Source organism: Lontra canadensis, unplaced genomic scaffold (assembly GCF_010015895.1).
Source record: "Lontra canadensis isolate GAN:19392208 unplaced genomic scaffold, GSC_riverotter_1.0 scaffold107, whole genome shotgun sequence".
Lineage (NCBI taxonomy): Eukaryota > Metazoa > Chordata > Mammalia > Carnivora > Mustelidae > Lontra > Lontra canadensis.
Window position 1 is genome coordinate 4276901 of NW_022631101.1, and position 12505 is coordinate 4289405.

The window sequence follows — 12505 nt, forward strand, 5'->3', positions numbered from 1 at the left end:
GCTTCCTGGGAGAGGACAGGGCTGGGGCCCTGGGACTCTGGGTCTGACTGGAGGAGGGAGCTGGGGGCCCAGGCTTCTCTGACCGCCAAGGCCAATGAGGGCTGAGTGTGTACACCAAAGCATTTTATTGGGAGTGAGGCAGGGTTTACAGTCACAGAGACAGAGACACAAAGACACAACCCTGCTCCAGGGGAAAACACCCCTCTCTCCCAGCCCCATTCCCTTTCCAGGATTCCATGACTCCTCCTGCATATGGTCCCCAAATTCTAAGCCGAAAGAGGGGAGTCTGAGAAGGGAAGGATCCCAGATTTTGAGTCGTTTAGCCCCTGAGGGACACAACAAATGGCCACTGAGAAAACAAGAGTAGTTCGAAACCACCCAGGAGAATAAAGTGCAAGGAATTAAGGGGAAGAGGGGCATCTGGAAACCACCACAGGGAAGTTCAATGATGGTGGCTTCACACCATTGAGTCGATGGTCTTGAGCAGCCACTATTCAGACCTGAAAACATGTCAGAAAAAGTGCATGGGGGTGGAGAGAGGCATAGTGTTAAAACCGTCATCTTGCTTCCCTAGACATTGTGCTAAGCTAGGGAGAAGGTCTTGGGGAATTTGGTGCTTCAGCAGAACCTGCTGGTGAAGGGAGGGGGTTGCGGGGAGGGGGGGGCTTGAAACCGCCATTCTCCCTCAGAAACGCTGGTGAGAACCGATCCCTAGAATGGCGGGGATGGGCGATTGGTTAATCCAACCTGGAAAATGCAAAATGGAATCGGGAGAGGTTTGTAACTTCTAGAGGAAGACCTTGAATGTTTCTGAAAGGCAAGGAAGGCTGAGTAGTCTGGGAGTGGGGGTGGGGGTTAGCCCAAGAGTGGGGGGGGGGGGTTAAAGGAAAGGGCCGGGGTAGGGTGCCTCAAAACCACAAGAGAGAGTAAAAGATTGAACTGTCCATTCAAATAGAGCCCTGAAAGGAGAGATTTGAAACCACTGAGGCAGAACAAGTGGAGAAGGAAAACCTTTGAGGGGAATTTGGGTATCCTTGAAACTGCCAGTCTGCAGCTTCACTACCCCTGAGAGGCGCGATTGGGAGGGGAAGAGGACTTGACAGCACTGGGGAAGAGGGTGAGTGCTTCTTAGGCCTGCAGCAGGACAGAGAGAACTGGGGTTCCTTGACAGTCACTCAGGCCAGTGATGTGTGGAATGGAGGTCCTGGAAACTGCCATTCGGTGGGAGGCACATGGTCAGTAGTCCCGGACAGGGGGTGGGGGTCTTGGGGGCTGGAATGTGCTGTGTGTGGCCCCATAGGAAGGAGGGGGGGCGGGAGGAGCCCCAGGGGGCTCAGCATCATCCTCCATTTCGCTTTCGTCGCTGCCAGCCAGCTGGTCATGGCCAACGAAACCACACTTCTCTTCGCTCATCTCCTCAGGCTCCGCCCACGGCTGCTTCTCCCCGGAAGCGAAGACCCCGTAGAAGATGACACCCCCGTAGTGCACCAGGGAGGCAATTAGAAATACATACTGCCACTCCTCGCGAGTCTGTGGGGGGACAAGGGGGAGGTGAGGTCAGAGGACAGAGAAACAGAAGGTGGAGCGAGAACCCGAGTGCACAGAGAGGGAGGCAGAGATCCAGAGGGAAGCCGAGAGACCAGGAGAGGGCAGGGATGGAGCCCAGAGACGGTGAAGCCGGTCAGGGAGGTCCCATACACAAACGGGGAGGGCGAGTGGGTCAGGGCTGGCACACGGACCTTGTGCTTAGTCATGGCACCCACGATGATGGGGCACACCATGCCTGACAACGTGCCCACGCCGTTGGAGATGCCCATGAGGATGCTGGCGTAGCGCGGGGCGATGTCCAGGTGGTTCACGTTGAACCCTGGCGAGGCAGCCAGAAGGCGTCACTCCATTGAACCTCACTCGGGCGACTCCCGCCGCCAAGCCGCTCCTCCTCCCATCGCAACCTCCCCCGTCCCTCCTGCTCTTTCCAGGCTGCCTTTTGCCAGGCTGGGAGGTCCCCTTCCTGAGCCAGGAAGTTCCCTACAGAGCTGTCCCGAGTCCGCCAAGCTGCGGACTCGCGGTTCTCACCAGAGATGGCGAAGCCGCTGAAGCCCACCGCGAGGACCAGGAAGGAGATGGCCACGCCCTTGGAGTGCGAGTAGCCGACCACCAGCAGCAGCGTGGCTTCCATGCCGAAGCCTAGGGCCGGAGGGCCGTGTTCTCTGAGCGTCGGCGGCCCCACACCGCCCCTCCAGCCCCAGCCCGGCCACCTCCATGCCTGTCCCGTTCAGCCTTCTTTGTCTCGCATTCCGCCTGCGCCCGTCCTAACCAAAACCTCACCTCCCTAACGTCCGCGACCACGTGCCCCAGAGCCACCACAGCCCCGGCTCCATGGCCCTACTGCCTCCCTAGGCGGCGCGCTGAAGACGCAGGGTCCGACCCCCACCCGTGCACCTCCCCACCTTTCTTCGGTTCTCACTGATTGGGCAGCACGCCCCGCAGACCTCTCCAGGTCCCCCATTCATTGCCCCTCTAGATCGCCCAGTTCCGGTCCTGCTCCGCCCAGTCCCATGTAGGCCCCGCCCTGCCAGACCTAACTTGGTCTCCCCGGGGCTCCACCCGATGGTCACACCCGCCTTGTCCTTCCACCGGAGGGCCTCGAGAGGGCCGCTGGAGCTTCTGTTCCATCCAAGCCGGGCCTCACCCGGTCTACGCCTTTTTGGACACGCCCCTGACCTCACCTCCGACCTCCGGAGGTCCCGCCCCGCCCCCGCCGTCCCAGACGGCGCGCAGGGCCCCGCCCCACTCACCTCCACAGTTCATCAACTTGCGCACGTTAGTGGTGGACATGATTCGGCGGCTCCTCAGGAAGTCCGCGATCTGGCCGCCGATGGGCACGATGATGGTCATGACCAAGTGGGGCAACGCTGACACCAGACCCACCTGCGCCAGAAAGCGTACAGAGCGAGGGCTCAGGGGCGGCTGGCCCGGCATCTCCACCCGCTTCCAGTACCTTTGGCTCCTCCCTGCCCCTCGTTCCAACCTCTTGGGATCCAGGCCCGCTGCTCCATCTCCCCCCGCTGCGCCCCCTGCCTTTCCTTCCTGGGCCCAACCTTGCTGATCTCGAAGCCAAACACCTCTTCGAAGTAGGCGGGCTGGGAGATAAGGAGCAGGTAGAACGTCCAGCTGCGGCAGAAGTTGGCCACGATGATGGCATAGACTGGCATGGACGTGAAGAAGCGCCGCCAGGGTGTGTTAAATTTCTGTGCGGGGTCGGGGAGGTGGAGAGGAGAGGTCGCTCAGATAGAGACCTGGGCTGGGCTATCTCCGTGTCTCTTCAGGCACCCAATTATAGTCCCACAGAGACTCAGGTTTCCCGACCTCACCAAAACCTCCAGGGGCGCAGGGGCGCCAACTTGGCCATGTCCCTGTGGGGACCTCGGCATCCTAGCTTCACAGTGACACTTCAGGGATGCAGGTGTCCCGCCTCTGCAGTGCCCCACAGGTGCATAGGTGTCCGGACCCCACGATGACCCTCAGGGACCCGTAAATGTGAGCCCCCGAATCTATTTCCAGTCCATTATGCCCCCTAATTCTAGCCTCACTCACCCCAAGGTCTGAGTGAATCCTCCACATTCAAATCCCGCATCTGCTGGCTTAACCACGCCCCACATGGTTTCTGTACCCAGCACCTGCTAATCCTTTCTTCCCCGCGCTTTAGCTCCGCCTCCTAGGTTCTAGCCCCGCCCACCGCGCCTCCCAGTTTGGTCTCCCCTGAGAGTCTAGGGGAACCCACCGCGATCTACACACTGTGGAGGTTCGAAGCCCCCTCTTCTCCTGCCTCCCTGCCTGAATATCTCTCCTTGCCCCATGGCGCCTCCGCCCCCCCAGGCTTGGGCCCTGACCGTGACCGGGTTCATGAGTTTGGCGCTCTCGCCGATGGCGTCCTCGATGTACTTGCGCTCCTCTTCCGAAATGCTGGGGTGCAGAGCCGGGGACTCATAGGAGACGAGCAGCCAGAACAGGTACCAAAAGATCCCGAAGCTGCCTGGGGAGGGTCAGGAGAGGGATGGAAGCGAGGTGACGACCAGCCTCGCTCCGCCCCTGCGCCACCCAGACCAAGGGGTTCGGGCCCCTCACCGTAGACGTAGAACACAGAGCTCCATCCTGAGTACTGCACCAGAACCCCAGCGAGAGGCATCGCGACCACCGCCCCAGCATAGGAACCTAAGGGGAAGGACGCAATGTGTAGACCAGGCTCATCTATCCTCAGATCCGGGAATGGGGCCTCCCAGGCCCTGCCTTCCGGGGACACAGAAATACAGGCCACAGTCCCTCCTCCCTCAGACCCGCATGTCTGGATCCCAGCCCCTTCTGCTCACCGCAAAAGGCTGTTGTTGCCAAGCGACTCCGCTCTAAGGGCGGGGCCCATTTGCTCCAGATGCCGTGGCAGGCAGGGTACGTGACCCCCTAGGAAGGAGAAAACCAAAGTCAACGAGAAGAGGCGGAGTGAGAACAGGCACAGGGTCGTATGGAGCGGGGCTTTACCTCTACCAACCCCTGCAGGATCCTCACGAAGATGACACAGCCGTAATGGACTCGGGCAGCTGAGGGGATCAGCATGTTTAGAGTGGATGTAGCCACAATGGCAAAGCCGAAAACCCTGGTGGGAAGAGTCCATAGTACAAGAATGGGGTCCAGCGATCCCACCAAAGCTAGGATTCTGTTCTTTCTAACCACGGAGGGCCAGGCCTTGTGGTCCCCCAGAACCTCCGCCCCCACCTTCTCTGCAACTCTCACCTCCCACAACCACAAACCCCGCCTTTCTCTAAGACCCCGCCGCCAACCCAGGCCCCTCCTATCCCCCCCCTCCAGCCCGTAAATGCCAGGCCACACCTTCTAAGTAGTTCCCGCCCACCTTGAGACCCCAGCCACGTACCTGTTGGCTGCGAATTTTTGGCAGATAAATCCTCCGGGAATCTGGGTGACAATGTAGCCCCAGAAAAAGGAGCCGTGTATGAGGCCAACAGTCTCTGGATCCCAGTTAAATTGAGCTTTCTGCGGGCCAAAAGGCACGTCAAACCAGTGGCCCAGGCTCTGACCCTCCACCAATCAGCACAGATAGATTTCCTCCCTCAGCCAATCAGCAACAAGGACCCCTCTCACGACAAAACACCTGCCAATCAGAGCTCACGCAGTCCTCCAGGTTCAGCTTGCCCAGGCGGCTGGCCGCACTACGGTTAGCAGTCGGGCCTGTCCCTGCCTGGAACCCTCACTCTGCCTGCTTCCCGGCACCAGGGCCCCTTCTCTGAATGTCTAGGGGCCCGTCAGTGGGGTGGGGACTGTGTCTCCACCTACTTCTCTTAACCAACCTACGAACTGTTTGCGGAGTGACTGGGGGGCGGGGGGTGTAGTCAGGAAGCAGCGAAGGTGCGAAGGTGCGAGGTAATTTTTCCTGAGGTAGGGGCACGGCCTACACCGGAGTTAAAATAGGGAGAAAGTGGGGCGCCTGGCTGGCTCGGTCGGTAGAGCATGCAACTCTTGATCTTGGGGTTCTATGTTCGAGCCCCCGGTTGAGTGTAAAGGTTACATTAAAAATATTTAAAAAAAAAAATAGGGAGAAAGTCTGAGATGAGGCGGCCTTCAGGTAAAGGCCAGAGCAGATGAAGCGGGATGTAGCGGAGACCGAACTTCAGAAAAGCCAGGATCAAACTTCAGCGTGGAGCCCGCGATGGGACTGGGATTAGGTTGTGACACTGGGACAGGCGTGGGTGGCAGGTGGAGCAAAGTTGCTAGGAGCCTTACAAGGGAGCAGGGGCAACATGCAGGAACCCCAATACCGGCGCTGAGTCTGCATTTGTAAATCATGGGCCTGAACTAAATAGGGGCGGGGCTTCACTTAGGTCGGGGGCAAGGCTTAGGAAGGGGAGAGCCCTGAGGCAGAAGGGAACCAGCAGTAGGGGGACGCGCGGATGGGCGGGGCTGCTCAGGCTGGGGTTAGAAGGGGCTTGGCCAGGGCGTCGCCGGGGGGAGCGTGACGTCATCAGAGGGAGTGGGCAGGGCTAGGTGGGCCCGCGTGCCAGGCCACGCCCCTTAACTACCTGCACCACCACGTGGCCCCCGCGGTGGGTCGTGCTGTTGTTGACCATGGAAACGATGGCCACGCCCAGGTTGCAGCGGATACCGAAGCTGATGCAGAAGCCCAGACCGCTCATGATGGCGATGATGTAGCGACGAGGGAGACCGAAACAGGTGCAGTCCACTACCGGCGGGTCCCGGGTCTGCGTCGTCACTGGGCGCCCGTCGGCACTCAGCTCTAGCGTCTCTGCACCTTCCTGTCGTTTCTCCAGAAGCCTGCGGGGCAGCAAGAGTCCAGCACTCTCGTAAGTCCAGGCCGCCGGCCACCTCCTTCCCACGACACAGGAGTCCAGGGCAAAATCTGCTGCTTTTCAAGACCCTAAGGATCCTACTAAGCCCGCACTCCCTCCTTCCCCAGGAGTCCAGGAACTTCTCTAGCTTCCTTCCCCCCACCCCTGGGATCCAGGAAGCTGGACCCCCTCCCTCCGTCCCTTTCAGACCAGAAATTCATGCTGCCAGCCCCCTTCTCCTGCAGACTCAGGTGTGGAGGTCCTCAGTCCCCCTTTCCCCCAGCCCCATTATCTCTCGACTCGGGAGTTTTAGACCCCAAACTACACTTGGTGATCCAAGAGCCTGTGCCCCCAGCCCCCACCCCGAGGCCCAGAGACTCTTTCCAACCCCCTCTCCCAGATATGAGTCTATTTGAGGAAGCAAAAGGCGCTAAGGAGATGCTTCAGCAAAGGTGTCAAAAGAACAGATGCTTCTCAGCCACGTCTGCTATATATACCGCCCGCCCTCCTCCCCTGCCCCCAGTGGTGTGCCCTTCCCTGCTTCCAGGCCCCAGGTGTGGGGCTGACTTCCAGCTGATGCCCTTCAGACACCAGAAGCCCATTCCCTGGGGCGGGGGAGAAGTCAGGGTCCCTGGAATCCAGCAGCCCAGCCAGTCATCCCCTGGGGAAACTTGAGTTCAGGCTGTCAGCTAGGGGATAGGGAGGGGGGGTGGCGGGTGGTGTCCTGGAAAGGGACAGATGGCCCTGGTAGGGGGATTGGCTCAGTCCCCAGCGTGGCTCTCGCCCCCGCCCGTTCTGGAATGGGGATTGAGTCTGTGATGATGGATAGCGTATTTGGAGAGCCACCTCACACCCAGAGAGAGGTTGCCGGGAAAGAGAGGTGCCCTGAGACAGGTGTGCAAAGACCCAAAAGGAGGGCGACAGAGATGGGAGGGGGACAGAGGCAGAAACAAAAGGATCAGAGATACAGACGGTGGGACAGAGACCCAGAGAGAAAAGGGGGAGCAGAACAGGGACCCTAGGAGGGAAGGGGACAGAAACTCAGAGATGGAGGGGGAACAGAGAGACCCAACCATAGGTGGGGACAGAAACCCAAAAGAGAGGCTGCAGATGCAGAGACCAGAACGTTGAGAGAAAGATGGAGAGACCAGGAGAACGAGGAGAGACGTGATTTGTGAGATACGGCCCCTCTCTGAGGCGGGTACGCAGCCAGGGGATCGGGCTGGATCCCAGGAAGGGGCTAGAACAGATGGAGGCGAGGGAGACTGGGACGGGGGAGGAAAGAACAGCCAGACGGTCTGGGGGGGAGGCGGGATGAGATGAGAGAACACAGCCACCCTCCCCATCCTAGAACTTAAGGAGGTGGGGGGGGCGCTAAGAAACGGGGGTAGGAGAAAGAGCCTGGGGGAGTGGACAGAACCCTGGAGGGTAGAGGAATGAGAGCCAGAGAGAGGGGGAATAAATGCCCCAGAATGACAGTGCAGGGTGGTGGGGACCGCCCACCACCCCGAGTCAGAACTCAGAACGTGCCTGCCAGTGCGATTAGACTTTGACCCAGAACCCTGTGGTTGCTATTTGACCCTGACACTCAGGAGGTGCTCGCAGCCCCTGAAATTTGATTCTCAGTCTAATACTCCAATGTGTCTGGATCTCTGACCGAGGCTTTCTACTTTTTTTTAATTTTATTTATCTATTTATTTGTCAGAGAGAGAAAGAGAGAGAGAGGGAACCCAAGCAGGGAGAGCGTCTGGCAGAGAAGCAGGCTCCCCGCCGAGCAAGGAGTCCAATGCAGGACTCAATCCCAGGACACTGAGATCACAACGGAGCCGAAGACAGACGCTCAACTGACTGAGCCACCCACGTGCCCCATGACCAAGGCTTTCTAAATGGGGTGTGATGGGGGCTCCCACATGTAGAAAATGGGAGCAGGGGTAGAATGTGAGGTTACGGAGAGGGAACCTCCAAGTGATACTGATCATCTCAGGATAGGAGAACCAGGGGCACAGAGCTGACATGACCCAAGTGCTTCCCCTCCCCACCAGAGAGAGGGGAGAGCCTGGAGGGAGATCCTCCTCCCTTTTCTGGGAGGCTGGAACTCAGGACTGAGGACTTGAGGAGGAGGAAGAAGCCGCCCTTAGGAAGCAGTTCACCAAAATGAAGACGGTGTCGCAGTCTCCCTCTCTTTGCTTCTCTGGGGTTCTCTGTCTGCTCCCCTGCTGCCCCAAGTGTCTATCCCCTTATATCCCTTGATACTGTCTCCCCATTGCACAGCTAAGGAAAAACGGAGGTTCAGAAAGCAGAAATAGCATATCCAAAGTCACACACCAGAGTAGTGATGGGTCCTGATCATCTCCTGGCCCCCGGGATCGCCCCAACCAAGGGCCTGGCTCTCAGGAAGGAGACACCTTGGTGCCTGTCTCTCCTGCATTCCCCTTCCTCCTGCGTCCTTGCCCCGAGTCACTCTGGGTTACCGCCTGTTTCCTGGGCTGAGGGAGTTCCCCACCCACTCTGGGATCACTCATCTCATCTCGAGGAAACTGTAGCCTCCATCCCCAGCTTGGGAGGGGCTGCCCTGGGTTCAAATGATGACACTTGTACTTATCTGTGGATTTCTCCCCCTTCTCGAACTGAGCCTCAGTTTCCCAGTTTTGTCTAAAGGATTGAATGGAATCAGGGGGTTATGCCCGATATGGGGCAACCCCAGGGTTGTGTGTCCTGGTGGGAGCTCTGAGCTCTGGGGTCTGCGGCTGGGGAGGGGGTTGCTCAGGAGGCAGCTCAGAGAGGTGAAAGTTAGGCACAGACAGACTGAGAGCAACCCAGACACAGATGATAAGCTGCGAAGCAGGGACCGAGGGAGGGGGCCTGCAGAGCACATCCCTCCTGCCACCACCACCCCCTTCCGGCCCCCTCCATCAGCACGTCTCTCTCCCTCTCCTGACTTCGCACTGATGTATTTTGAGAAACTCGTGAAAGGAGGCGAGAAAAAGGGTGGGGAGGGGCTGGAAGATTGGGAAAAGAAGGGGTGAGGTTATCTCAACTCCCCCTCCCCCCACTGCACCATCTTCCTGCCCCCTCCCTTCTGTCCAGCCTTATTCCCATCCCTCCAGTTCCTAGAGGGTGGGGGACATTTGGGGCTAGGAGGTGACCTGCGGCGAGCAGGACTAGTGTTCCTCTTAGAGAAGGACTTGCACAGCCTAAGGAGATGGACTGAGGGTCAACTAAAGATAGGGTCAGGGCTAAGGGGACAGGGTTGGAGGGAACGGCAGCAGGGGCATGGTGCTGATGGGGCCGTCTCCTCCCCGCACTATGGCCAGATATTTTTAGGCTTCTCCGCAGCTGAGTAATTTCTCTGACTTGAAGCCAGGGCTGGGGTTGGGGGTGAGAGGCTGGGGGGAGGTGTCCAGACTGCCCTGGAGACACTCAGGTCACTGGGGTCATCTCCCTGGATGAAAGGAAGTCCTTCCTAGCTCTGGGCTATATCCTTTGGGAAGTCTACGATCGCCCAGGAGCCTCATTTATGGCCTGCAACTTCTTTCTCCCCCAGAGACCCAGGATATCCAGGCTTCTCCTCCCAGCTTAGCTCTCCTCAAGGACAAGGACCAATGGGCCCCAATCCGCTTTAGCTTCAGATTAAACTCTCTGAGAGATGGAAACTGAGAAGACACAGGGAGATGGAGACACCCAGGATGGGGGACTAAAAACCCAGAGTGAGGGGAACAGACACCCAAAAGGAAAGAGTTGGAGACCTAGAGAGAGGGCAGCAGAGACTTGGGGGTGGGGGACAGAGACCCAAAAGGGGGCAGAGATCCAAAGAAAGGAGGCAGAGTGAAGATAAGTGAACGGAGACCAAAAGTGGGGAAGAGGGTCAGAGACCCAAGAGAGGAAAAAAGGATAAAGTCTGGGGTGGGGTGGGGTGGGGCACGGAAAAATGAACGAGGTGATGGATGAGACTGGACCAAGGAGAGGGGACCACGGAAAAAGGAGGGAGAAAACCGGACAGATGGGTGGAACCCCCACCCACGGGCATCGCCCGTCCATCTGTCCGTCCAGGCCCGGGTGGGAATGTGCGTCCTCCGCGGGCCCTCGGGCTCTTTCCCGCCCAGGACCCTCACCACGCTCACCGGTGCAGCCTCCCGAGGGCACGACCCGCTAGCTTCCGAAACTCCTCCTGACGGAACTCCATGGTGGCTGTCCCTGCCGCCGGTCCCCCCGCCGATCCCCCCGCCCGCGGGCCCGGGCGGCCGCGTCCGGGTTCCCGGGGTCCGCCCCGGCCCGGCCGGCCCCGCAGCTCCGCTCGGGGGGAAGGAGGCTGCGTGTGCTGGCTGCCTGGGGGCTGTAGCTGGACTCAGCGTCGGGGGCGGGGCGGGAGGTGGCGATGCCCCGCCCATCCCCGATAGACCACGCCTCTTGAGTTCTAGTCCCGCCCCCTTTTGTAGCCCTCCAGCTCCGTTCTGCCCCTGCCCTCTCATTCCAAGACCACGCCTCTGGGCTCTGAACCCGCTCCTTTGAGTTGCATCGCCCCAGTTCTATCGCTTCCCAGAGTTACTTCCCCGTTCCATCCCCCCAGCTTCTTTTCTCTCTTCCCGAGTTCTCTTTGCTCACCTGAGGTTTCCCTCTCCTTTTTAGTTCGCCCTAATTTCGTCCTTGCTTTTCGTCCCCTACGGTTCCATCTTCTGCGTTTTCATCCTCCCAGCCCATCCCTGCGAGTTTCTGTGCCCTCCAGTTCTACATCCCGCCCCCCGATTTCCATCCCCATCCCTCGTCATCCTCAGTTCTAACTTCCTCATTCAGAGGGTGCTTTTCCCATTCAGGGAATTCTTTCCCCCCTGAATTCCGACCCCTATTTCGATCCACCCATTGTCCCCTCCAGTTCTTCCCCCAACCGATTTCTTCCTTCTTGGTTTCCATCCGCTGTTTCCATCTTTCCTTTTTTAAATTCTATCCCCTTCCAATTCTATTTCCTTTCGGGGCGCATGCCCCTCCTGATTCTTTCATCCTCTATTTCCTTCCCCTCTGAATTCCATCTCTCAAGTACACGCCCGTCCCCATTAGCGACCCCCATAATTCCCAACCAGCCTGGAATCTATCCCGCCCTTTGAGTTCCGTGCCTACTCCCCCCGAGTTCTCTTCCCGCCCCTTGAGTTCGGTCCCCTCCCCTGAGATCTGTCCCTGCCCTAATTTTTGCCCCCTCCCCCCGGAATCGCTCCGTCGGAGTTCTGTCCCCACCCACTGACTTCTTTCCCCACCCCCTGAGTTGTGTCCCCTCCTGCTGGGGTCTGTCCCCGCCTTCTTACTCCATCTCTGCCAGCCCTGCCCCTTTGGGGTTGAACCCGGACTGTTTCTCCCGCCCAGGTCCTGCCCCTGCTCCTTTCGCCAGACCAGCCCTTCTCCCAGACGCTGAGTCCACCTCCAGATCCAAGCCCCGGGAGGGTGCTCCTTTCCTCACAGGCTCCCTGAGTCGGGCCGCAAATGCATTTGGGATTAAATTTTCATGATGTGGCACAAGCTCTCAAGGGGGTAGGGAGGGAGCAGCCCGCGCAGCGGGCGGGCGCACGGACCCGGTGGCCCAGCAGCCACTGCCCGCCACGGCCTCCCGTTTCTCGCCTTGTCCCGCTGGGTCTCTGGGTCTCAGTTTTGCCTATGTTTGAGAAAGCCCCGGACTCCCGGGGAGTGGGAGGTTGGGGGCTGGGACTACAGGGTCTGAGGGAGGAGCGGCTGGAGACCCGGACTCCTGGGTCTGAGGAAGAGTAGCCCGCGGAGCCGTCCACTAGCACCACCCTGTGGCAGCAGAATTCCCGACCCGCGTGCGGAGGCGGCGGCCGCGGCTCCGGGCCAGGTGTGAAGGTGGAGCAGATGGTGAAGAGGAGGGAGTAGGAGGGGGGCGCCGGCCGCTGCCAAATCTCGGGCCTTCGCCGGAATCATCACCATGGAGACCAAAGAAGGCTGAAAGGACCCAGCTCCACACTTTTCTGGGACCTGGGAATGAGTTCCTCGGCCTCCCACGGAGGGTCCCCCTGCGAACTACAAGTCCCAGTGGCCACTGGCGCTCACCGTTTGCTTCGGAAGAGCCGCGCTCTCCGAGGGCCACTGGGAGTTGTAGTTTTCTGAGACACCAGGCCGAGGCTGCGAGACGCCCTCTGGTGGACCAA

The 12505-nt window shown here is 59.3% G+C and overlaps 1 protein-coding gene across 1 annotated transcript; it reads right to left on the reverse strand.

Moving 5' to 3' along the window:
- Nucleotides 1-106: 106 nt before the first annotated feature.
- On the reverse strand, nucleotides 107-10595 carry SLC17A7 (solute carrier family 17 member 7). Its single transcript, XM_032839225.1, has 12 exons — nucleotides 10478-10595; nucleotides 6090-6342; nucleotides 4928-5046; nucleotides 4537-4651; nucleotides 4371-4458; nucleotides 4129-4215; nucleotides 3894-4036; nucleotides 3102-3251; nucleotides 2799-2931; nucleotides 2077-2187; nucleotides 1740-1867; nucleotides 107-1530 (listed from the first exon to the last, which is right to left on the reverse strand). Exons 1-12 carry the CDS (start codon nucleotides 10537-10539, stop codon nucleotides 1237-1239), a joined length of 1683 nt encoding a protein of 560 aa, XP_032695116.1. The 5' UTR covers nucleotides 10540-10595; the 3' UTR covers nucleotides 107-1236.
- Nucleotides 10596-12505: the final 1910 nt, after the last annotated feature.

Bases quoted from the DNA above. Each gene is read 5' to 3' on its own strand.
- SLC17A7 (XM_032839225.1), bottom strand. From the start codon at position 10,539: ATGGAGTTCCGTCAGGAGGAGTTTCGGAAGCTAGCGGGTCGTGCCCTC. The intron at 4,652-4,927 runs GTACGTGGCTGG...TCTTCCCACCAG, and splicing joins CAAAAATTCGCAGCCAACAG to GGTTTTCGGCTTTGCCATTG. The intron at 4,037-4,128 runs GTGAGGGGCCCG...GACCCTCCCCAG, and splicing joins CTCTGTGTTCTACGTCTACG to GCAGCTTCGGGATCTTTTGG.